Source organism: Chrysemys picta, chromosome 10, assembly GCF_011386835.1.
Source record: "Chrysemys picta bellii isolate R12L10 chromosome 10, ASM1138683v2, whole genome shotgun sequence".
NCBI lineage: Eukaryota > Metazoa > Chordata > Testudines > Emydidae > Chrysemys > Chrysemys picta.
The window spans coordinates 75,578,094-75,604,660 of NC_088800.1; the positions used below are offsets into that span (position 1 = coordinate 75,578,094).

Consider the following 26,567-nt stretch of genomic DNA (forward strand, 5'->3'; position numbering starts at 1 on the left):
AAATGTCTATCAGGGATGGTCTAGATGGTATTTGGTCCTGCCATGCGGGCAGGGGACTGGACTCGATGACCTCTCGAGGTCCCTTCCAGTCCTAGAATCTATGAATCTATGAATATATATATATTCATAGATTCATAGATTCTAGGACTGGAAGGGACCTCGAGAGGTCATCGAGTCCAGTCCCCTGCCCGCATGGCAGGACCAAATACCATCTAGACCATCCCTGATAGACATTTATCTAACCTACTCTTAAATATCTCAAGAGATGGAGATTCCATATATATATATATATATAAGCATCCTATTTCCAGCTAATTTGTGCACCAGTACTGTAAGCAAGTTATTAAAATCTGCATCATGTTCACCTTTAAAAACAAGTCTACATTTTGAGATTCCAACAATAAAATTAAGTTTATTATAACGTTTTGATGTCCAGTTACACAGATACGGAAGAGAATAACACTTGTCTTACATTTGTAATTAATAGAGAAGAGAAAGCAGGCCTGAGTCTCCTACTAGTAAAACCAGCTTTTTCATCTTATAATGCAATTTGCCCATACAAGAGATTTTACCTTTTAGATCCATTTTTAGTGGAGGATCTTTGTTATTTCAAAGAGTTACTTATCTAACAGAATAAGAACACTTTGATAAATGGCATTTGTTTTCTCTGATGCAAATTTTTCTTATTGCTCTGCAATCCTATGCTAAGAAATTAACTAAATATTGTTTTTCTTGTGAAATAGTTAACATAATGTTATTTTCTAAGGAAAGCACTTTTATTCTTTCAGAGCTCTTACTTTAGAATAAAGAGCTTTGATTTCCCCCAACCCTTTAGAGAATATATTAAGATATAAAAAGAATGTACAATATGTACTACAATAGTGTTATGATTTCCATACATGGGTAGAGTTGTCTTTTCTTCATTATAATTGTTTATGCTTTGCTTCTGATTTCTCATCTATTAGGTCTTTGAATCCCAATTTTTCCAATGGTTCCTTAGCCATAAGTTGCCTAAATAAAAAAAAAAAGCATAAGCTGCAAAATGAGCTTCGTTACCAACTTAGCAATATGAATATCTAATTCAGTAGCAGTAATGTCACTTAAAACAATATTTACTTTTAAAGGGTCCAACAGTGCTGCTAACCGCATACCCCTATCCATCTCCCTCAAGCTCCCAACACCTCACAAGATATCAATTCAGGAACAGCAATGTCTAGTAAATGCTCTGTTGTCTGGCCAGAGCTTTTCCAGTGAAATGTGTTAAATATCCCACACTGCAAGACAATTGGCTATTTAGGAATTGAGCTGAGTCTTGGAAATGCACAATAAGAGTAAGGGCTGATTTTCCAAGATAGCTGTAGAAACTGCTAAGTGTGAAATGCTGCATGTCTATGAAAAGTAGCGCTATTTTACTATATGTCCCTTCAAAAAGAATTTCAATACCCCCCCCCCCCAGTTGAATAACTCAGGAACAGGTTAACTTTTTAACTTTAAGCATGGTATGGATGTGATCCACAGTGAGGACGAGTGTCATTGAGGTGTCAGAGAAAATTGGTTCCCAAGAAGAAAGAGCTGTGTGCATCTGAACTCGCTATATATCACAGTGACACCGGCCCTCCAAGAGGTCTGAGTCCGTGATGACTAAAATTTGAGCTAATGCTGTTAGAGTTCTCCAAGTCTGTTTCTAAAGGGGATACGTGCTCTTTTCATACTTCCATGACTCAAGAAAGGCACTATGTGAATGCCTATGTGAATTCACTTCTGATGCTTACTGATAGCCAAAGTGGGTGTGGTCACTGAAGCTAGCTTTAAAAGGTCACCTTTGTTTCAAGTGGAACTAGCAACAAGAAAAAAAAGGGAAAATCAGTCACCTGCAATATCACAGGCGAATACAGTCACGCACTCAAAGAACGACACTCTGGCAATGATGCACACATGTGCCAGCCTCACACCAGTGAGCCTGGAGTGAAAACTCATCTGCTCAAGTGCTTATAAGAGATTTACTTGCCTCTCCATTCTGCATTCTAAATATTCCTTTGATTCCTGTCTGCACAAAGCATTCTCAAAGCTATTCTCTCTCAGACACTTCATGAATGCCTCTTTAAATCCTTTACATTCACCTAGAACAGAAAACAAATTTAAAAACAATTAAAGAAAAAAGAAAAAGCTGGAGTGATGTTCTAGCACGGATACAAATGGTAAGGGAGACAGGGGCAGCTCTGCGTATGGTTGGACCCTGCCCCCCTCAAGCTGTTTGTGAGTTCACAGACCAACCTATATGAAAGTCTGGACCTGATCCTGCAAACTATTACGAGTGAGCAGTTAACTCTATGCAGTCAAGAACCATGAATCAGCACCCAAAACACAATTTATAACAATCTTGTGATTTTTAAGGCAAACAAATTCAGGGTCTTATTTGCCTTCTGGTGTTTGAGCCTTTCAGGGGTCCTGTTTTCAAGCTTTACTCTGCAACCAGGAAGGCTGGAGAGTTTCTGTTTTTCAGTGAAAGCTGAGATTCTCATGTGAAAACCTAACTCAAGGGGCTGGGGCTGTGAGATGAATGGCTAGTATCACAAGATGTGCAATGTCAGGAGAGCTGGCAGTGCTGAGTACTGCGCTCGCTGTCAATGGGGATCGGCAGTACAGGCCCATGGGTGGTGAATTTGTTCCACAGAGGTAGGGCCCTACAGAATTCACGGTCCATTTTGGTCAATTTCATGGTGGTAGGATTTTTAAAATCACAAGTTTCATCATTTCAGCTATTTAAATCTGAAATTTCACAGTGTTGTAATTTTAGGGGTTCTGAACCAAAAAGGAGTTGTGAGGGGGAGGGGGTCACAAGGTTATTGTAGCAGGGGTTGCGGTACTGCTACCCTTACTTCTGCGCTGCTGCTGGTGGGGTACTGCCTTCATAACTGGGTACCCGGCCAACATCCACCACTCTCTGGCTACTGAGCTCTGAAAGCAGCACAGACGTAAGGGTGGCAATACCACGACACCCCTAAAACAACCTTGTAACCCCCCTGAAACTCCCTTTTGAGAAACACTGGTCTCCCCCGTGAAATCTGTATTGTATAGAGTAAAAGCCCACAAAAGATCAGATTTCATGGGAAGAGACCAGATTTCACTGTGCAGGGCACGTTTTTCATGACTGTGAATTTGGTAGGGCCCTACACATAGGACCGGGCAGGCCCCCAGAGAGCTGTGATGGCGGGTCACCCGAGGGGAGTGGACCAGGGCCTGAGGCGGAGGGGGCGGGGCGGGCTGCTCGGCGAGGGGGGCACTAGGGGACCGGGTTGAGGTAGGTTGCTCTGGGGGAATCACTCAGTGGAGGGGGCGGGCTGCGCGGGGCGGGGGTCATCCGGCGGAGGGGGAGGGGCGGGATGCGCAGGGGGGGGTGTCACCCTGCGGAGGGGGAGGGGCTGGCTGCGCGGAGGGGGTCACCCGGAAGAGGGGGTGGGGCGGGCTGCCCGGGGGGGGGTCACTCGATGGCGGGGGCGGGGCGGGCTGCCCGGGGGGGTTGCCGGGCGGTGTGTGTGTGTGGGGGGGGGGGGGGCAGACTAGCTCCAGGCCGGGGCACTGGGGGCGGGGAAGGGCCCGATCCCGCTGCGCACCGAAGTGATCCAGGGGGAAGGCGCCCTTGTCCGGCGGCCGCGGCGTGAAGCTCTTGCTCCCGAAGGTCATGGCCGTGGACATGGTGCCGCTACCGGGGTCTCTACCGGGTCCGGCGGCTGGCCCAGGAGGAGTAGCTGTACTAGCCGAGCGCCGAGTCAGGCCGGAGCCAGCGAGTACCGAACGAATCGAGCGGGAGCCCGCCCAGCCTTCCGCTCTCCCAGGCTTCTGGCCCCGCCCCCGCAGGGCCGCGCTCCTACCCCCAGGCCCAGTGAGCCGGGTTGCATCGCTATGGCAACACCATCAACCCATCCCATCATTGCTAGCATAGAGTGGCACCAAGGCAATGGCCTTGCTGTGGAAACACCACTGTGCAATGACATCATCCAACAGTGACATCAGCACTGGCTGCGCCAAGAATGACATCACTGCGGTGCCAGCCCCTGTGTTGCCATGGCACCTCCAGGCCTTGTGTCACCATGGTAACGCCAGCATTCCATCTTCATGTCATGGATGGGCACTGAAGTTTGTTGGCTCAGTGGTGTTGCTTCCTTCCCGGACTGTGGGCACGAGGCCCCTAGGACCAATATGAATGCAAACACACACGCCTGGTCCCTCTCTGCACTTCCCCATGAGCGCTCACTGCCCACCAGCCACAGCCAGGGCCTGTCTTAGTACCCCCTGGGCTCTTTCACACTATGGAGAGAGTTCCACTCCCTCAGCCCCTCTGCTATCCTAGGCAGCTTAGAGCAGTCTGGAAAAATCTGTAAGTAGCAGCGGTGGTAAAACAGGTAGAGCCCTGTGTGGATACAAAACTTGTATCTGCATCCAATCCATGATCCGCAAAAATGGTCCACAGCTATAAAGCGGATATTGGCGGATTTGCAGGGCTCTAAAAACAGGGTTTAAAGTGCACCACAACAATCTGGCTCGATTGATTAATTGATTTTGGCCCAGTCTGTGTCCTCCCATCCTGCTACTTTAAGCACTGATCCTGGAGCACTCAAGTTTTGATCAGGGTACCAGAATTTGGGCCTTTATACTCATGTGGGCCCACCGGCCAAGAGCAGACGGGGGGCTGGTCCGGAGAGGAACCAGTGCCGTGGCCGCATAGCTGTGGCACACATGGAGCATCAGGCCAGGCCTGTGTACGGTGCCCACTGTGGTGGGCTGCCCCTGGCACCAGCCCCTGCTGCCCATCCCAAAAAGGCCGTCCCTGGTCCCAATGGTGCCCCAGATTTTCTAGTGCCTAACGCAGCCGCGTAAGGCTGCGTATGCCTAAGGACGGCCTTGAGGGGGCGATTGGGTAGGTGGAGTTTCTTTGGACCCTGATAGACCAGGAATGCCCTTGTCCTTGCTCCAATTAATCTCAGTGAAATGAACCTTTTCTTCTTCATAAAATCAGTTATTTTCCTAATATGCCTCCATACTCTTCCTCAGCTGTTATTCCAAATCCAACGGATGAGAACAAATTCCAGGGAGAATGTGTTTAGGGAAGGAAAATGAGGAACTGATTTTTGCTGAAATACTGAGATAGTTATCTAATTCTTAAGCCTCAAGATAATCTGTTTGCACTTCTCCTTTTTAATTAATCCAGTGCCTGAATGAAGGAAAAACTAGTCCAAACAGCTCGTTAGTGGAGAAAACTCAACAGAATTTATGTAACAACCCAACCACCTAATTGCTGAATCAGCGGTATTATTATTATTGTCTGTACTTTTCCAAACTGGCATATTTACTAAAAGGGGGCCTGATCCTGAAAGGTATTGAGCACCCATCATTTCCCTTGATTTAAGTTGTGCACCACCTCCTCTCAGGATTAGATCAAGAGGACTCAATTTAAAAAATTGCCTTCAAGGCAATATAAGTATATAATCGCTGGTGAAGTGCTTTGAGAGCCTTTGAGAGAAAGGGATTTGAGAGTTGAAGTTCTTGTGAAAAAGGCTGCAGAGGTTACACACAACTTCTGCTCTAGGGAACCGTCAAGCTCTGAAAAACTTCAAGGGGTGAAATCCTGGCCCCATTGAGTCAATGGGAATTTTGCCATTGACTTCAGTAAGGCCAAGATTTCACCCAAGATGTGTGTACCACAGCAAAATACTTCCTCATCCTCCATAAACCCTTAGCATGCTCAGTCACACACAATTTAATGCCAAGAGCAGGTGTAACTCACACACCTCCTGCGTATGGTGTTCTGTCCCATCTAGTGGTGCCAAGACGACCACTTAGAGAGAGATTAATGAGTCTGCTCTACAGCCTTAGCTAAGAGCCATATGGCTTTTAGCTCATGCAGTAGAGGCTCATGGACTAAGCTGCAGAGGTACCAGAGTGGATCCCACCCGCTGATGACCAGGGTCTGTCAGTGTTACACAGGGTCTTCCCAGCACAAAATTCACCTTCAGAAATGAATGAGCTAATACCTTCTAGTGAAGGATGGAGAAGCTGTAAACTATGCTGTGTAGCCTGATTAGTTGATAACAGCACAGATGCTTAGAGATGGGGCAAAATTATGTAGTTCATAACTAGACAGCCTTTTTTCAAAGTTCAGGACTGCTTGGATCTTAAGTTTTGAATTGAGCCCATCTCTACAGAACATGAATAAAGTCAAATAAATACACCAGCAGCAACTCCTGGGAATGGCAGCCATGCTGTGTATTGTATGAACATTCTCAGCTCTCATTCTAAAACAAAACTGAAAAATGGTGTTGATTTAACCCAGATTTGGTTAAAGCAGGTTTTTCATCTGTTGACTTTCTTTTAATTAAATGAGTGAGATAAGTAGAAAGCATTTCAGGGTGAAGAAAAACAGTTGCAATTGTTAAGAGAAACTATTACAGAAATATTACCTGCAGCACCATTTAAAGTGCTTTTTCTTTATGCTTTGATTGCTTTCCTATTACCATACTTGAAACTGTAAATGGAAAATTACACAAAGTTGTATTACATAAGCAACTGTTTTACACAGCTTGAAATACGAGATTTTATTTATCATTATGTTTCCAGGCCTATGAACAATAGATGTTTTTATTATAAAGTAAATAGCACTTTTCCACTTGACTTCATTATAATACTTAGCAATAAAAGAGAGATGTTTCTCTCTCATAAATATATGCAACATGATGCCTCCTGGGCCTCAGAGGAATAAACACATGACAAAAAGCTTTGCTTTTTCTGAACGATTTTAATTGACGTATCAAAGTATCTGATTTTACCAAACTGCCTGAATTATGTTTCATGGCTCCAGGCTTAATGGGCTGGGTTACTGCCTCCCTGCACTCCCCATAGTGAAAGTGGAGAAAGGGGGATCAAAGGGAAAGATCCCATTGTGAAATTATTTCCTGATCAACAGGGGACAATATGTCTCTGTCTTTTGGTTGCACCTGAAAAGTTTTGTTCCCCTGCTACATAATTCCCCATCTAACTTAGGGCAGTTAGTCTTTTTAATGACCCAAACTTGAACTTGGTTCTAGAGGAGGTTATTGGTTTATGTTTACTTAATTTATTTATTGCAGGTATCTTCTAGAGTTTCCAGTAAAGATACCAATTGTATTAGAATTGCATATAAGCAGTTTAGTGGTTCATTTTTCCCAAGGGTATAAAATGAAGCCAAAATTAGATAAGCAGTGTGAAAAAAAGGGAGTGCCAACCCAGGAGCAAATCAAGCTAACTAATTCCTTCAATACTTTCTTCTCTGTAAAAGTAATGCTGCAAAGTAACAAGATGATATTGAATTAAATGCTTTTCCCACATTATCTCTTTCAAGAAATATGGTAAGTGAGATTCCCTGAGCTGAGAAGATCTAAAATAGCTGTGCTATAAGAAGATACCGATTGAACATTAGTGCCAAGATTTTTGAAAGCAACTAATGCTTTGGGTGTCTCCAGTTTGGGGTTCTCAGTTCAAAGCACCTTATGTGGAGAGGTGCTCAACGTTTTCTGAAAAGCGGGCCACTTTCTGATGCCTCAAGTTGGCCACCCAGAAACCGAAGGTCCCCAAACACTAGTTACTTTAGAAAATCTGGACCTTCACCTTTCAATTTACATTACTTTGCACATGTAAAAGATTTCCCCATTACTTGAATTAGTGTTGTTCTTTAGATTATACAACCCACAATACTACTGAAAAATTGTTCTTGTTTTTACAAAAAGATTGCTCAGTAAACTTTTTGCCAGGAATTGTGTTTATTTGATGGTTGTACAGACATAGATTTAGGAGATTGTCACATTTTGGGGTTCAACCCAGACCTGTGAGAGGTTGTCACCACCTGCCCTGTTGCCCTAGGTGCCTTAAACACTCTGCTACCGTGGCTCACAACCCGGACACCAACAGCCAGCAGACAAGCATGCAGTTCCCTGAATATCTGTGTGCTGGGCAGCCCAGGTTAAGCTCTCTCTGACCCTAACAGCCTGCCTACAACACAACAGCACCCCCTGCTCTCCACCAGCTTTGGTTACTACTTGTAAGGTGACCCCAATGCACCCCTAGTCCCAAATTTCCCCCAAACCGTCTGCCCTCAAGTGTCCAGCCCTCTTCTGGAACACTCAGAAGTAATAAAGTTTGTTGCTATTTGAAGAGACCAATATACAGTTTATTACTTTAGCTGGAGTTAACAATCCCTTCAATTCAAACAAAACACTTGGTTGGTTTAGATTAAAAATAAAACAAGTTTATTAACAAAAAGCGAGAGGTTTTAAGTGAGTTCAAGTAAAAGGGAGAAATACAAGTAGGTTACAAAGCAAATAAAAGTAAAATATACTTTCCAGTGGCTATGACTTTACAATCTACTGCCTTAGTTCAAGGTAGATTTCTTACCGATCTTTTTCTTCCAAGCAATGGATAACTTTCTTTCAGTCAAGATCTTCCACAGAAGTACAAGGTGCTGGTTTCCCTTGTCTTCCAAGGTGAATGATCTTTGCCTAAGCAGGTTTCTCACCTATATTCAGTTCCCGAGGCTTCAGCCTCTTGGTTAAAGGACCCATCTTTCTCAGCTTGCAAGAACTCTGTCCCCTTGTGTCTGTCCAGTGATGGATGCCAAGATGGATGCTTCTTTCTCATTATATCTTCCCAAACTCACTGTGACCAAAGCTGTTCTTTGCTTCGTATGGACTTCCCATCCCCTGGCTGGTTTATATGTAAATGGGGCTTCCATTGTTTTTTGGTCCCATCTTGTTTACATTTATGGGTTAACTTCCTTCTTCTCTGGGAGAAAACCCATTTCTCCCCATGTTTGGTCACAGACTTTAAAGTATAATATCATTAAGTATCCATAATTCCTCATACAGCGTTAAAACATTAATATCATTGTGAAATGTATCACCAGTGTGTAAGTAGTTTTCATAAAGGACCTTACCTGATAATACAGTAATAGTGTTTACAATTAGTAGATTCAATTGCTTATCATCTGAGGTTCAGACCCCCGCAAGAGGCTCCCCCACTCAGTAGGGTTGATGGATTTGTTTACCTTTTACGTAAAGGTGCCTTCATTGTGTCTGCCTGATGACCAGGCTGGTTGGACAATCAAATACACTTTCCTTTATCTAAGGCAGGCTGTGCTTATGCATTGCTTGCCAAACAAATTTTAGGAACATAATTCTAGCACATATTCATAACTCGTTGTACACGGCCCATACATACATCACACAAGAATATTCATGATCAGTTAGTTATTAGTTTTCCAATGATATCTTATATGATACCTTTTAGATACAGATTATGATTACAACAATGTGTGAGGTATAGTATATGAGGCCTGACGAGTTGCTGACATAGAGTAGTGAACGGCCAATGGGCCGCTGTGTCACAGAAAGCATACATGTTTCAGCCAGTTAGAGTTAGCTATGATACCCTTTTATAGCTACCAAGCACATGTACAATATAGAACCCAAATCCTGAACTGGAATCCATTAGCTTGGATCCCAGTGAGATCTTGCACTGATCCCAGGACTGTCACTAGCACATCCCATTGCAGGGACATAGCCTTACAGTACGGAGATTCAAAATACCAGGTACTTAATCTGATAATATTTTGTAGGTCTGATCATGAAGTCCCTGCTTGGGCAAAACTCCTAAAGACCTTAGGGCTTTATCTTGGAATAGTCGCGGGAAATGCGTGCTTGCAATCAAATGAACAAGAACAAACACATCAGACATGAATTTGATACTAATGTTCATTCTTTATGAAAAGAAGAAGCTGAGAAAAAAAGCCCTGGCAAGCTGTGACAGACTGTCAGCGTTCCCTAATGCCGATCTGGAGAACACCCCTCAGAGAAAGAGCAATCCATGGCCATTCAATCCTAGGCCTTGCCCTGACACTGCAGCTACTTCAGGGTTCTCAGTGGGGCTTTCTGATATGTTTTATCATCTTATTTAACATTTGTCTTGTGTTACAGCCTACAAGCCAACCAGGTCAGGGCCCTATTATGCTTGGCACTGTACAAACTTAGAGAGAATGCTGGATCATTCTCTCTCAAGATTCAGCCAAAGCAGCACCAGGAATTGAAAGAGAAAGAGAGAAAAGAGCAACAAAGAATAGTCAGAATGTGCAGAAAGTTGCCCTAAGTCACATGGTGAGTGAATTTGCAGAGCCAGGAAGAGAGGTTTTGACCCTGAGCCCCCAATTCTAACCACTAAAGAATGCTCCCTCCTTCCCTGCATGGACTCACACATAGGGACATTTTTTCGAGTCAATTGAACCAAAGTCTTAGCTGCATTTAAGATACAGGTTGTATCCCTGTCTCTGTCTCCATTATCAACGGGGGGTGACCAGGAAGAAACTGCTGAATCCAAACACAAGGAACTCAACTCTGTAAAGAAATATCTGACTAGATCAGTGGTTCCCCAACTTTAACAACCTGTGAACCCCTTTCACTAAAATGTCAAGTCTCATGAACCCCCTCCTAAAAATTAATATTTCCAGGGATATTCTCCTTGACCTCAATATAAATTATAAAAGCAGTGATCTTGGAAACATAGATCTTGTTTTTATGACATGCTTATTACGCACTATTATGAATTATCAATTATCATTTATCGTGACAGTATTTTTATTACATTATGAAAACGGCAACACACTTCCAAGCTCTCACTTTCGTAGCTTGTGTCATTTTGAATAAGCCTGTTATAAGACAAGGCTCCTAGGTTTCATCAAGGAGTATCAGATATGAAACAGCAGGAAGGTATTTAAGAAGCCAACTCAAAGAGTTCCTCCTACACAAGCATTCAGGTCTTGAGCAATCCAGGCAAACACCGCTTGTTACAACAAAGCTTAAACTTGTTCTTGATAATAATTTTAAAAACAATACTAGCTGCCTATTTAATTTTTAAAACATCAAAAAATATCCACCCCCCTTTCCATTTCTTATAAGGAGTCTTGAAGTTTAAATCTCCTCAGTGTGATAGAGATGCTTGCTTTGATCTGCTGAGCTCTTGGAAGTCCAGGAGCTCTGCGCTGCTGATCCCATTCTGCCCAGGGTCCCTAAGGACAGCTCTGTCCGCCATTAGGGAATTTTTTCCCCGAGAACCCCCTGTAACATTTTGTGAACCCCAGTTTGGGAACCACTGGACTAGATGGATATTTGTCTGTTAGAATGTGGCCTGAGACCATCAGCTCATTTCACATAGATTCTGACTGAATCTCAGATAACTATTATTTTGAGTTACTACCATCCTGGTACAATTCTGAGCTGCTACCATTTAAATAGGCAACCTGCAGATGAAAGATCCTATATCCCATGATCTTTGAACTCTCCAGTCTCCCCAGAGTCCACAAAAGCATGAAGAAAAACTCTTCATAATTCGACCTCCTCAAAAATCGCTTCCCAACTCTTAACAATCAAAAGAAAAATGTCTTTTCTCCTTGGCAAAAATTAAGATTCACAAGTCGCACCTCTACCATCAGTAACAATGGTTTATACTACAAACAGAAACTATAATGGGCATCCCCATCAGTTCTGAAATCCCAGGATCTCCTGTTTGCTTTGTGGCTATGAGAGACTGAATGAAGAGCAAGATTGATGGTTCTGAAAGCAGCAGAGCTCTTGCGGGAGATATGTTGTGAAGGGGGTGCCAGCAAGCACATGGGAAGATTGTTACAAACCCAGGATCTGCATGCGTCCAGCTTTGTTTCCCTATGGAGCCTAGTGCGGGAGGCAATTTACCAATCCCATTTGCTTTTCCAGTTATCAGAGCCATCACACACAATATATCATGACTCCCACTGTCAGATGCACAGAACATGGACATGCAGCTAGCGTTCTTGGAAAATCCGCATTAAGATAATCATTTTCAAAAGTACTTTGAAGACTTTCTTTTCTACGCAGACTGATTTGACAGTTAAATGACATGACTTGCTTGTGCCACAAAGTATGTGTCAGATACTTAGGATATTAGTCACTTATGCCTTTAAGAAATAAATAACAGGGGCACTGAAGCTGAGGGAGACACAGGTGGGATCTCATATACTCTGCGAATATACCATTACAGGAAATGGAAAGAGGCCAAGGTTTGAGAGCTTCCCCCTCGTCCCCCACATCAGCATTTGTCAAGGTGAAAGAAATCTATAACAGCAAAGAACATCGTGCTTTTTATCACACCAAAGTCTTTTTAAAATGTTAACATTTAATAGGGTGTTCCCATGGTTTATATATTTCAGATAACAATGCATGGGCTGGTAGGCATCACTACAGGTTGTAATTCGGCTGAAAAGTCTTGTGATGCGTATGAGCTGCTTGAGGTTCACTCTCCTGGTTTATTACATTATCAGGATTCATTGATTGAATTACAGCCTTATAATAGCTCTCTCCCTCTGCGTTATCCTACTATTATTGTGGTTGTTATTACCCTATCTCCGATTAGAGGATTATATGTCCTTCTCAGGGCAAGCACACAGAAATTAGGTAAGTGTGGATGTTTAATCTATTGGCCCAGTTTCTACAAGAAATGCATGAATCATTTCCCTGAGCTGCAGATAAAATGGCATGTGTCCACACAGTAAAATTTGGTCCCTGGGGGTTGATGCTCCTTCCAGCGTGTGATGGTGGAGGGGAAAAGAAGCTTCGCAGAGTGAGGAGCAATGTGTTTGGATTGCCTCTGAGGCCTTTCCACTCAGCTTTATCCAGAACACCTTACCCAGTTCTGGAAGAACACTTCATCCAGCTCCCTGGGGGTCCAAAAAACTCCATTCGAATCCAACTCTTCACTCAGGTGACTCTGTTAGGCATGTGACAGCTCTCCGCCCAGACTGGCCAGACCCAGACACAGGGGGTTTAGGTACGGGGTGATACCACAATTCCAATTCATGTCACATGCTACACAGTTTATATTCATCTTTCCTACGACTAACATCTATACTTCTTGCATTTAAGGACCAATTACTTTGCAGATTGTGTAAGGCAAAAGTTCTCACATAATCATTCCCTGCTATGTCTGCACTTATCCAAGGATCACACTACAGGTTCTTAAGTCAGTGGGAGTTTTGCCTGAGAAAGGCTTTGGCTCTGTGTAATTACAGAATGTAACTGTAGTGGTTAGGAATCAGGTACTATCCTTTAAAATAGTTTGGGACCCCTTTAGTGGGTCTCCCTATCTTCTATTGCAGAAGCCACCAGAACCCTAACAGGGCAATAGCTAGACTTTGTATGTTTGTGTATCATTAGTAAACATGAATATTTGGAACCCAACTGGGTCCATGTGGTTTCCTCATATTCTTAATATTGTGGAGAAAGCAGAGTTAGTAGGATCCATCAGCACATATCTTCAGGCCACCATAGACCACGTCTCTAATGGGAGCTCCATCCGTCAGAAAAGGGTACTTTTGGGAAAGTCCATTAAAGGAAATAAACTCAGGACGGCTTGCATAACGGCTTGACAAATCTTCTGAGTGATTTTCCCATCCATATCATCCCTCTTTCTTTCCGCACACCTTGACCAGAGTCCACACTTCCTAGGGTCAGGGCCGGCTCCAGGGTTTTGGCTGCCCCAAGCAGCCAAAACCAAAAAAAAAAAAAAAAGCCGCGGCCGCGATTGCGATCGCGATCTGCGGCGGCAATTCGGCGGGAGGTCCTTCACTCCGAGCCGGAGTGAGGGACCGTCCGCTGAATTGCGGCCGAATACCTGGACCTGCCGCCCCTCTCCCAAGCGGCCGCCCCAAGCACCTGCTTGAGAAACTGGTGCCTGGAGCCGGCCCTGCCTAGGGTTATTCCCTTTTTGCCATAAAACCCCTTTGATAATAAGCATCTAAGAGCGGACAGGGATGTACAGTCGCCTTTGTTAATTTAGTTAGAGTTTATTGATTCAAGCTGCCTTTGGCTGATGCAGTTTTATTATTAATAAATAATCAGCATTTTCCCATCCAAGCAGCTCACGCCCTGAGGCTTCTGAGGCCCCTAGCAAAAGTATTATTAAAATTAAAGATTTCTAAAGGGCTCTACTACAGCATGGCCTAATAATCAAGCAGAGTCTGTAACAATTTGCTTTGCAGAATACATTATGTCTCCAATGAGTTTGAGAGCTAGATTCACGCTGGACACAAAGGAATGGAATGAGCCTTTGCATGGTGCTGCACCAGAGGGGAGCATTACTTCTTGGACAATATCTGGGAATATATCTGGGGATTGCTGATGCAATTGCCAGTAGCAACTCCATAGGCTGATGCTGCCTGTGAGATGCACCGAGTCAACTCATCATCCACTCAGTTTGGATTTGCCTCCTTCCTGGCTGGGTCCGCCCTGTTTCGAGACTGCATCAGCCAGCCACAGGCCTCACACCACAGCAAGTGTTGCAGGCAGCTTTTATCGCTGCACCCCGCTTCTTAAGTCCAAAGCAGATTGCAAAGAGTTACAAAGGGAGCTCACAAAACCAGCTGACAAACCAGCAACAAAATGGCAGATGAAATTCAAGGTTGATAAATGCAAAGTAATGCACATTGGAAAACATAATCCCAACTCTACACACAAAATGATGGGGGTCTAAATTAGTTGTTCCCACTCAAGAGAGAGATCTTGGAGTCATTGTGGACAGTTCTCTGAAAACATCCACTTAATGTGCAATGGCAGTCAAAAAAATGAACAGAATTTTAGGAACCATTAGGAAAGGGATAGATAAGAAGACAGAAAATATCATAATGCCTCTGTATAAATCCATGGTACAGCCATGAATACTGTGTGCAGATCACACCATCTCAAAAAACATATATTAGAATTGGAAAAAGTACAGAGAAAAGCAACAAAAATGATTAGGGTATGGTACAGCTTCCATATGTGGAGAGATTAAAAAGATTGGGACTGTTCCATTTGGAAAAGAGACCACTAAGAGGGGATATTATTGAGGTCTATAAAATCATGCATGGTGTGGAGAAAGTGAATAAGGAAAAGTTATTTATCCTTCACATAGCACAAAACCAAGGGGTCACCCAATCAAATTAATAGGCAGCAGGTTTAAAAGAAACAACCAAACAAACAACCAAACAAAAAATAGGCAGCAGGTTTAAAAGAAACCAAAGAAAAATTCACACAGCACATAGTCAACCTGTGGAAGTCGTTGCCAGGGGATGTTGTGTAGGCCAAAACTATAACTGCGTTCAGAATAGGGTGACTAGATGTCCCAATTTTATAGGGCCAGTCCTGATATTTGGGATTTTTTCTTATATAGGCACCTATTGCCCCCCACCCCCGTCCCGATTTTTCACATTTGCTATCTGGTCACCCTAGTTCAGAAAAGAATTAGATAAGCTCATGGAGGATAGGTTATTAGCCAGGATGGTTAGAGATGCTCCCCATGCCTTGGGAGTCCTAAACCTGTCAGAAGCTGGGAGTGGATGACAGGAGAGAGATCACTTGATAATTGTCCTAGTCTGTCCATTTCCTCCTGGCATTGGCCACTGTCAGAAGACAGGATACTGGGCTAAATGACCCATTGGTCTGATCCAGTATGGCCATCCTTATGCTCTTCCACTTTATTTTCTGCTGCTCAGGGCTTGTAGCCAGGGACCAGAGTAACCCAAGGGCAAATTCAGCACAAGGGACTTCCCTTTCCCATTCTGGGCCCAATACTTCAATGGGAGCAGGATCCGGCCCTTACTCTCCTGAGTGCTCAAACACATTGCTGAGGATATTCACCTGAAAATAACCCCCTGCTCAAGTGTTGAGGCTGAAATAGGAGCTCTGGCTTGATAATAGCGAGGTTAATCCGTGTTTGAAATAGGGCTTTTGCTGCCAGTTTCCCAACAAAATCTGATCTGACTGTAAGTAAACAAAGGTCTGAACCCCTCTCACTATGAAAGAGCTGCATCCCCAGAGGGTGTGTCCAGGCATCTCTATAAAAGGAAGCACCAAGATGAGATGCTCACGTATTTGCTCACCTCGCCCTGTGCTGTCCCTTGAGCTAAGTATGGCCACGGTGAAGGTTTTGCTGCAGTACCTGAGCACTAGTTCGCTGCTCTGTTTGGCAGGCGGACTGGTGGCTTTCATTTATTTTTTGACCCACTCCAAAAAGTCAATTTGCAGTTTGCCTCCTGGGCCACCTCCCCTTCCTCTCATCGGGAACTTGAATGTGGTGGATCTGAAAAAGCCGTTCCAGTCGCTGATGGAGGTAGGATAGACATGACAGAATAGATATAAGGAGCTTTGCAATATTTGCTGATTGGGAAGTGAAAGGAAATCTAGTGAATGAGGATGTCATTGTATCTACATTGTGCCATTTGTGAAAAAAAATGAACACATTTAAAATTTTTGTCTATAGCTACACACACACACACATACACACACACAAATATGCTCTAGTCAGAGCCATGTGAGTGGACCCTGGAGCGTGTGACAATCCCCATTTAATCCAATGAGACACTGCGTTTGTGTAAGGCACATTCGTGTAGATCTGATTGCAAGATAAGGATCACATATTAAATAGACCGAGCTGTACCTCCTTTTTTAAAAAGCTATCACCCCAAACATAGACAGACTTGCTCATTTTTACATTATTTCCAGTGTTAGATGTTTATTGCTAAGGCAAGTGCAAATTCATCCCTTCCCCCGAGCCAGTGTTATTTAAGTAGGGTTGGCAGGAAAACAAGAATTCTTTTTGCAAAAAATTGAGAGACACACACTCACCACCTTGGAATAGCCAATTGTTCAGTGCTCTGAATCAGGTAGAACAGGGACTTGAACCAGGGTCTTCCATATTCTAGGTAAGTACCCTATTGTATTGGGTATCCAGGGATGGTGGTGGTGGGGTGTCTTCCTCTCCTTCCCATCGACTAATTCCCAAACACGTCTATATTTAAGATTCTTGTGCATGATTTTAATTTCACCACATTTGGGCAGTTCCATGGACACCTTTTTTCTACAGGAAAAAAATGGCTTAAATATATTTCAATTTGATCTATTCCTCATTTCATAAAATGACAGTGGTGTTCCTGGGAAGAGGTGTGAACAATTGAAATTCCTTTCAAAGCTGTTTTGAATCCCACGGCATGCCATTTTGCCAACCAGTTTTCCTCCTACCTTCAAGTCTGCCACATCAAATATTCATGTTGCAGACAGAAGTCAGCAGCAGCAAGTCAGATTTGATGCCAAGAAATACTCATGCAAAGAAGTAACTGAAGGAAAGCGGGGAAATTACCATGATTGCCCACTGGTGGTATGGTGCTGTGCAAAAAGTAGACAGCAAAGAATCTCCCAAGCTCTCAAACCGTCATGTGATGAAAACAAAATTCAATTTGTCTTGCATAATAACAGGAGCCTCTGAAATGCGGTTTACAATATGTACATAATGCATTGCAAATCGTCACCTGGGCACATACGAAACAAGATGAAATATGTTGGAGCAGATGACTTAGAGTATGTTTAAACTAGATATAAAATTCTGAGTGAACAATTAGATTGTCAAAGCTGCTGTGGAGTGTAACAGATGATTCATTCTTAGCTAGCTATTAAAGCCTAGAGCTCCTGTGACATTATCCAGGAGTATATGCCTCAAGGCTGGATTCCAGCGTCTGATGGACACCAAATAATCCTTGATACGACTGAAACACTATCCTCCTTGCAACTACTGGAGAGACAAGTGCCAGAGATAGAATTATTTTTGGAATTGTTTCTTGCAAATGTTGTAGATTGTATTTTAATGCTTTATGCACAAGTCTATTGATAACAGGTAAGTTATTATAAGTCAACAGGACCCAATGCAGTACATCTCTGCTACAGCATTTTATAATGGTCACGGTGTGAGAGCGGCAATGTTTCGGACTGTTATTGTAGAACGCTGTAGGCCTACAATGGCATCTCTCACCAAGTCCTTCTTGCCTGACATGAGCAGCCTAGTGAAGACCATGGGCTTTGTCAGCTGAGTAAGGCAAACAGGACATGGTCCTCCAATGCCAGCAGAGACACTAGCGCTGGCTGCTAATATATTAATAAATATCTATTTGTCAATTAAAAACTTGGCCCGAATCCCAGCCTATGACTGAACTGTGCTCAATGCAGCTCAAAAAAGGGTTGCAAACGTGGCTTCAAACCACCTTTATGCCCCCAAGCCCTGGGGTCAGACCGGCACCTGGCATAAATTAGAGCAAACTTGGGTTTGCTCTAAGTTATGCCTAGTTGCACACAGGCCCTGGAGCTGTTCTATCAGCTGGATGTTGCCAGGTCATGGGATATCTTGACCACTTCCCCTTTCTGCCCTTAATATTTACTATTTGCACTGCAGTAGCACTTAGAGGCCTCAGTCAGAGATCATGGTCCCCTTTGTCCTGGGAAGTGGACACACACAAAGAAGACATGGTCCCTGCCCCAAGCAGCTTAGGCTTAGATCCTCATAGTTATTTAGACTCCTAACTCCCTTTGAAATCAATGGGAGTTGGGCACCAAAAAACCTTTGAGGATCTGGGCTTTACAGCCTCAGTATAAGACAAGAGAGCGTATGCTACGGACAGATGGGGGGCAGCACAAGATAATACTGAAGCTATTCCAGACACGCCCCTCAAATTAGGGGCCAGCAGGACAGTGGCATAGCAGTTGCTCTGGTGACTCTGCCATCCAAGCCACAAATCAGTCAGAACAGGGGACAGCATCTGACTCACCTCCGATCAGCTATCGCAAAGGCAAATACATTTATTTATGCTCAAATACATTTGTTAGTCTCTAAAGTGCCACAAGTCCTCCTGTTCTTTTTACAGCCTCCTGTAACTGCCAAGTCTGACAACATCTCTTTTGTAGAGAAGAGGCGCTGGAATTTTTACCCATTAAATGATCCAATTAGCTAAACATTCTTAGAGGCTTTTAGAATGAGCACAAGAAACTCCTCGGGCTTCGTGGTCTGCTCTACAGCCAATATTTAAAAGCTAGAAGGAAAAACGTTCATTTTGCAGTGACTGGGAGAGTTCTTTACATACAGTGCAAAGATTTTCATGTAACCAATGCAGTGCCAAATTATGCCTGTAACCATGCATATGCTGTGTATGCTACTGTGTACAATGGTTCATCTTCTGGTTAATTCAATGGGAGTCAGACACCTGGGTGTTTTTGAAAATCCTAGGAGGTGCCTATCTGCATCTGTAGGTGCCTAAATACCTTTAAAAATATGTCCCTGAATGCCTCCCATTCTACTGAAGTCATTGCAAAGTCCCAGTGAAGTCAATGGGAGTTAAGGGTGCTCAGTTCTGCGTAGAGTTGGGCCCTTTGGATTCTTATTGGGCTGGATTCTGACCTCAGCACTATATAAAGCTGATCTCATTCCATGAGTGTATTCTGAAGCCAGAACTTGTCCCACCGGGTGTGAGAGGCATGTCAGGCTTAGAAGATTGTGGGGTTACTACATTTGTATGAGCCAAAAACAGTGTACACGGATGATGGTATACTGTTAGCTACATCTGGGATCCAGACCTGTTTCTGAATTAACATATTTACTTACATGTTGAAGCTCTCGGAGAAGTATGGCAACATATTCACTGTACATTTTGGACCCAGAAAGGCAGTGGTGCTGGCTGGTTACGAGACCATTAAGGATGCCCTTTTAAATCATGCTGAAGAATTTGGAGAAAGGGCAGAAATACCCATATTTAGGAAGACAACACATGGAAATGGTAAACAAACTTTTGTTTTGTTTTTGAATTTGATCATATTTAGTGTATTCTTATGAAAAGGAAAAATCATCCTGTTACTACACATTTTCATACATAGAATACTTTGAAAGTACATAGCAGCTTTCAAACAAGGAAGTAAATGTACTTTACAAGCACTCATTAATCAAACTCAATACCAGTGTGTTCACCTGTATTTTAGGCATAGCCTTCAGTCATGGAGAGTTATGGAAAACAATGCGAAGATTCACCTTATCTACCCTACGGGATTTTGGAGTTGGAAAGAAAACCATTGAAGTGCGAATTTTTGATGAGCTAAATTTCCTCATTAACTATTTTGAATCTCACCAGGGTGAGTGTTAAGAATTTCATCCTGAAATGGACGGTTAGGCCCCAGTTCAGAAAGGTACTTTAGCATGAGCCTAAGGACATGGTCGGCAAAACTTTTGTTGTTCGGGGTGTTAAAAAACCACACACACCCCGAACGACAAAAGTTTTACGGATGAAAAGCACCAGTATGAACAGTGCTTTGTTGGCAGGAGCGCTCTCCTGATGACAAAGCTGCTGCCGCTTGTCGGAGGTGGAATTTTTTTGTTGGCAGGACAGCTCTCTCCTGCCGATAAACAGCAGCTACATTGCATGGCTTTAAGCAGCACACCCATGTCGCTAAAAGCTGTGTAGTGTGGACATAGCTGAATTTTAAGCATGTGGCATCAATGGGATTTCTCATATGCTTAAAGTGAGGCACATACTTAAGTACTTTGCTGAATTGAGGCTTTAAGCATCTAAAAAGATAACCCTGGTTCATATCCTGGGTGATGAACTTGTTTAGCTCTAAGAGTTAAGGACAACATGTTCAAAGGAAACCATAACCAAGGCTCTGATTCTGTGTTCACACTCATTTGTATGTGCCATTTTACATGCCATTACCTCAGCGTGTACCAGAACGTAGTCAATCGCTCTAGAGAAAACAAAATCTAGCCATTTCTACCTGAGAGTGAGCACTTCTGTATGGTAGACTGAAATTGATGTTTTCAGCACATGACTGCAATTCCAAAGCCAATTTGTTTTAATTGTTTTAAACATAGGGAAACCCTTTGATACAAAGGTGATACTGAACAGTGCTGTATCCAATGTCATATGCTCTATATTGTTCGGTGAGAGGTTTGAATATGAAGATCCCATATTTCTAACATTGCTGAAATTGTTAAATGAAAATACCAAATTGCTGGGCTCTCCTATGGTACAGGTAATTATTTTTAATTTGGGGGGGTTTATTAACACATTCCCACTCTGACCAGACTTAGGGCTAACTGCTGGGTTTAATAGCTAGAAATGAAGAGGGGATGGGATGGGTTGTATGGAGAGGGAGCAACCATCATAACCAAGCAGTGATGACCAGAGGAAATCTTTAGAACACAGCAGTTGCAGACAGAATGCCTCCCGGGTCATTAGGAGCCCATGCTCTGCAGAGACCCTTGGTTGTCCTTTAAGGAGAAACAGCATATTCCTAACTCCTCATCCCGGCTACCCAATGCTAGCACGCGTGCACCACTGCCTGCGGCCCTTTGGGCTTCTACCTCTGGTGCTCAGGGAGTGCTAGCAACAGCACTCTGGCTGCCTCCTGCATGACTGTGCATTCTGGCTACCTCTCCCCCAGACCAACCCAGACAGAATTTGGTGCCTCAGATCCAATGCAGAATCATCACATACTAGATGTTCTCACCTCAAGCCATCCTGCTGCGCCAGCAGCTTTTGCTGGGACATTCAGTTCCTCCTGTTTGTTCTCCCTGCCTCCTGGGTGGGACGGGGCTGGGCTGTAGGTTGGGCAGTTAGCTGGTTTACAGGGTGTTGGTGGTCTCTGAGTGCAACAGAGTGGGTGCTCTTTGCTCTGGTTCTGTGCTCAGATCCCCACCCTCCAGGTCTGTGGCTCTCAGTGTCACAGCAGACAAGGTGGGAAGCAGCAGAGTGAGTGTGCTTAAGGTTTAATTCCTTTCTGCTGCGACATGGGGATGTTCCCTGAAAAGGAAACAGCAGATTAATGGGGAACGTGACTGAAATGGACCAACCCGTGAAGGGCCAAGTGAAAACTGACCGCAGGGGCCTTTCCCCAACTCACTCACAAGAAGTGACATTCATTCTACTGACATAAAGACCCAGCAATTGAAGGTTTGGGGGGGGGGAGAAAATTGACTCTCACAACCTGTGGTCTGCCCTTGTGGCTGCTACCCCCAGCCGATGTGGGGGTCACTATCCCCTTTGTGCTACTTGGGTGGGAAATCAGAGCCATTTCCCCTCACCTGGATGGGTCCCAGGCCTCTCCCCGTCATAACCCCAGCAGCAGTGCCATCAATGCTGGCCTATTTCAGGCCAGTGTGAAGACCCATCCTCACCACCGACCTCTGCACCAGGAGTGAATTTCACCTAACACAGCACACTCAATGAAACTGAAAAGCAGTAAAATAAAAGGAAAAGCTTCTCTATGCAGCATATAAACAAACTGAGGAATCTGTTGTCGGAGAGGGATTGAGAGCAAACATGGAGGGCTGGAATAGAAAGGACATAATAGCTTTATAATCACTCATAACAGTTTGGGCTGTACAAGCTAAAGCATGGATACAGTGACCTTCCAATCTTGATGCTTCAGGGCATCCGTAGTTCACATGTGGGGGGTCAGGAAGGAATTGCTTGTGGCACATCAGAAACATACATGAATTAGCTAAGTACCCCCTGGGGATTCTTCTCCATGCTCTCAGAGAATCAAACTCTGGTCACTGCCAGACCCCATTAGACTAAGGGCACAAATGGTGTGATGTGTGGAATGCCGACTCCACCCATGTTATGTATAGATGTTACACGGGCTCAACACAATGCCGGTGAGCAGTAATCCTTTTGTTTTTCCCAGTTATATAATTTCTACCCATCTCTTGGATTTCTGTTTGGAGCCCCAAAGACCGTGCTACGAAATGTAGATGAGCTGAATGCTTTTCTGGAGAAGTTCTTTAAGGAACACAGGCAGGAGTTTAATGAAAACAACTTAACAGGTTTTGTTGATGCGTTTCTGATGAAGCAACAGCAGGTACTTTAAAGCTAACTCTCAGCTTAATTTGCATCTTTCCGTTCTGTTCGCTTTCACTTCATTTATTAATGCTGAGCATCTGGCAGGGAACGGGAGATGTGAAGACACAGATTTGTTGTGATCAGAATACTCTAGACCAGGGCTAGATCCTGCTACCCATACTCACATTGAACAGTACCTTACACCATGTCTTATTGAAATCACTAATGAAGTGACCTCATTAGCAGAGTAGTCCCACTGAAATTAATGGGACTAGTGGGGGAGTAAATTATTACTGAATGTGAGTAAGGGTTGCCAAATCCTAATCTTCATAGCTAACAGTTTGATGTTTCTGTGATATCCTTTACTGAGATAACTGAGGGTCCAGTAACTGTTTAATATGATGATACAATCACTCCTTGCATACCTGCAGCATGACCAATTCTTTTCTATTCCATGGTGTTTGGTCTACAGTATATCCCTTTTATTCCCTATAACGAAAATAAACTAAAGCGGTAAACTCACCCTAATATATATCCATACACAGCTGGAACAAAGATCAAAAAAATACAAAAGCTAAAGTCATCTGTATCATTTGCTGTAGAACTAATGTTCATTTTTTGCATGTTTTGAAGGAGTCGAGAAATTCTCTCACACACTTTCACAATGAGAATCTTCTGTTCTCAACGCTGGACCTCTTTGCTGCTGGCACTGAGACTACATCTACCACTGTCCGTTGGGGTCTTCTTCTGATGATGAAATACCCAGAGATTCAGAGTAAGACTAAGAACTAATCTCTTATAAAAGTCTGTTAAATACCTAATCAAGTCTCCAGTTACAGAAGGTAGACAGCAGGGTTCCCACAGTTGAGACCTGAGTAAAAATTAAGTGCTAAATTAGAAAACAGCTAGCTTTACAAAGAGGTTTCATTCAGCTAATCTTAACTGAAATAGATAAGCAAACAAGAAAAGCTGAATTCCAGTTCTGTTCATAAGCCTCCACCCATCAAAACTCTCTTACAAGCTATCAGGTTACACCAGCATAACAAACTCATAGGTTTCCCATCTTATCTGAGAGATGGTGGGCTGGATTCTGCTCTCACTTCCACTGAAGACTATGGAGTGACACTGGTGTGAGAATAGAATCAGGCACAGGATTTCCCACAATACCCCCTAACTCTGCATTGGCCCAATAACAGCTCTGAGGGACCTACAAACCCACCCGCTTGAATTTCTGCAGCATGCAGATTTTGCTACTGAGGAGTGCCATCCAACTCCTGGCTAAATGTAATCCTATTGAGATTGCAAGACAAAGTGAGATCACAGCCTGTGGTAATGTGTCCTCAGCATTCCTGGAAACCCGCAATCCCTCTCCTTTTTCCTTTTCAAGGAAGGATTCAGGAAGAAATGGATCAGGTCATTGAGCCAGGACAAATGCCCATGCTGGAGGACAGGAAAAAACTGCCTTACACTGATGCAGTGATACATGAAATACAAAGGTTTTCCAATATTGTCCCAATGAGTGTATCGCGTTCAACTTCCACCGATGTAAATTTCAGGGGTTATATGATCCCAAAGGTAAGTTTTGAGGTTGGCAACAGAAACGGCAAATATTCATGCATTTTTGTGAAAAACTAATAAGAAAATAAATATACGAAGTTCTGGCGTTTGGTCTTTCGGTATTTAATCCCTCCCTCTACCATCTGTGCTACATCCAGAATGGATGGTGCAGCTATGGGCCAGATTCTACACTCAGTTATAGCCACTTAAATCCAGAGTAATTGGACTGTTGTCAGTGAAGTTACTCTGGGTTTACATTTGCTTATCTGAGCACAGAGTTTGTGCTGGATCTTTGTTCGGAGGGTGAATGAAAACGTTTAGGAAAGAAATCAATTTTTTGTTTTTTGAGGTGAGGAGGAAGAAGTGGAATGTTAACCGGTCTCAGTATCAAAAACCATGTATTCTGGGTACTAAACATCCATAAACAATGCTTATAGCTTCCTGTTCTGATGTTTATTTCTATGCACGTGAATCTACCAGATTAAATATTCCACAGAGTAAGGAAATATCCCGTAGAGCTAGTTAATCCTGCTCAGAAATCCATCCGCTGTTTGCTTTCTTGCATGGAAGAATGAGTTGAATTTGTGAAAAAAGAACAGGAGTACTTGCGGCACCTTAGAGACTAACAAATTTATTAGAGCATAAGCTTTCGTGGACTACAGCCCACTTCTTCGGATGTATCCGAAGAAGTGGGCTGTAGTCCACGAAAGCTTATGCTCTAATAAATTTGTTAGTCTCTAAGGTGCCACAAGTACTTCTGTTCTTTTTGCGGATACAGACGAACACGGCTGCTGCTCTGAAACCTTGAATTTGTGAGAGTGACCACCACAGACCATTGGCTGCTGCACCTGCCAGTTTCCCTTATTCCTTCCAGGGAATAGAAGTGATTCCTCTGCTGACCTCAGTTTTGAATGACAAATCGCACTGGGAGACACCAGATCAGTTCAACCCTTCCCACTTCCTTGACGCTGATGGGAGCTTTACTAGGAAGGAGGCATTTATACCATTCTCCATAGGTAACAACAACTTCCTGCGCTCAGTCTGTAGTTATGCTGATTGTACAGCGGGAGCAGCGGATGCTCGGCATCTCTGAAAACCAGGCCAAACATGTCTGAAATGAGGCACTTGAAATTGAGGCTCTCCAGATTAAATGGTACTTTGGGAAAGTTGGGTATATGTCATCCAAAGCACATAGGTAGACACTGGAATTCCTTTGTCTGCCAACCTCCAGACACCTGGAACAGTCACAGATTCTCACAACTTCCTGAATGGGCAGAATCCACTTCCTTTTAAATAGCCCTTCTGATATATAGATTGGGGGAAGGGGGAGTGGTGTCGGCGGGCTCCTCTGGCTGCTGTTACAGACTGTATATACAATTTAAAAGATCTCAGACAAAGGCAGTGACCGAGCCATGCCTTGCTGACTGTCGTTCCGCTGACCTCCATGTTGGTTAACTTTACAGGACGAAGGGCTTGTGTTGGAGAAGGACTCGCCAAAATGGAACTTTTTCTCTTCTTTGCGGGTTTGCTCCGGAAATTTATTTTCCAGCCCCCTCCAGGGGTGGCGAAGGCCGATCTAGATCTCACTGCTGACGTTGGCTTTACCTTAAACCCAATGCCCCATCTGATTTGTGCTGTGCCCCGTGAATAACTGAAATGTAACTGAATGCAATAAATATTGTCCATGGCTGATGTCTGAATTTGGATCTTTGATTGCAACAATGCAAAAAACAAAAGATAATTAATGGAGAGTGTCACGGGGCGGGACTCACCCCTGCGGCGCCTCCTGCTGGTTATCCAGGGAATTAGTGTTTCCAGCCTCCGGAGCGCCCTCTGCAGGCCGGTGTCCCGCTTGCTGCTGGGCCCGAGTCCCTCCTGGACCCCGGTGCCCCTTTCAGGCTGCGGTGCGTCCCTCTGGCAGTGCCTCCACAGATCTGGGTCTCCCCTCCTCAGGGAACCCCCCACCCTCTATCCCCATATCGCCTCAGACTATGGCCTGCAGCCTGCGGGTTTTCCAGGCCGGAGCTCCCCAGCTCCACTAGTCTTTCCCCAGCCCTGCTCCACTCTAGGTACCTTTGTCAGCTCCCAGGCAGCCAGGCCCTTCTCCCTCAAGAGCTTGGAGGTGGCTCCCTTAGCTCCTGGCTTCCCTGGCCTTTATAAGGCCAGCTACGGCAGCAGCCCTCTCGCAGCCTCAGCCCTCTCCCAGGGCTGATTTAAGCCTTTTAAGGCAGGAGCAGGTGACCACCCCGCTACAGAGAGAAAGGGGTGATCT

General features: G+C 44.0%; 2 protein-coding genes across 2 annotated transcripts; one reads left to right on the forward strand and one right to left on the reverse strand.

Moving 5' to 3' along the window:
- Positions 1 to 392: 392 nt before the first annotated feature.
- Positions 393 to 3,830, reverse strand: LOC101937527 (cytochrome c oxidase assembly protein COX19). Its single transcript, XM_005289150.5, has 3 exons — positions 3,615 to 3,830; positions 2,009 to 2,120; positions 393 to 1,011 (listed from the first exon to the last, which is right to left on the reverse strand). The coding sequence occupies exons 1-3, from the start codon at positions 3,694 to 3,696 to the stop codon at positions 924 to 926; spliced, it is 282 nt and encodes a 93-aa protein (XP_005289207.1). The 5' UTR covers positions 3,697 to 3,830; the 3' UTR covers positions 393 to 923.
- Positions 3,831 to 14,549: 10,719 nt separating this feature from the next.
- On the forward strand, positions 14,550 to 25,978 carry LOC101952123 (cytochrome P450 2K1-like). The gene is made up of 10 exons (XM_024102362.3): positions 14,550 to 14,980; positions 16,113 to 16,197; positions 19,519 to 19,681; positions 19,881 to 20,030; positions 20,767 to 20,927; positions 22,584 to 22,757; positions 23,372 to 23,513; positions 24,126 to 24,313; positions 25,170 to 25,311; positions 25,759 to 25,978. The coding sequence occupies exons 1-10, from the start codon at positions 14,850 to 14,852 to the stop codon at positions 25,944 to 25,946; spliced, it is 1,524 nt and encodes a 507-aa protein (XP_023958130.2). The 5' UTR covers positions 14,550 to 14,849; the 3' UTR covers positions 25,947 to 25,978.
- Positions 25,979 to 26,567: the final 589 nt, after the last annotated feature.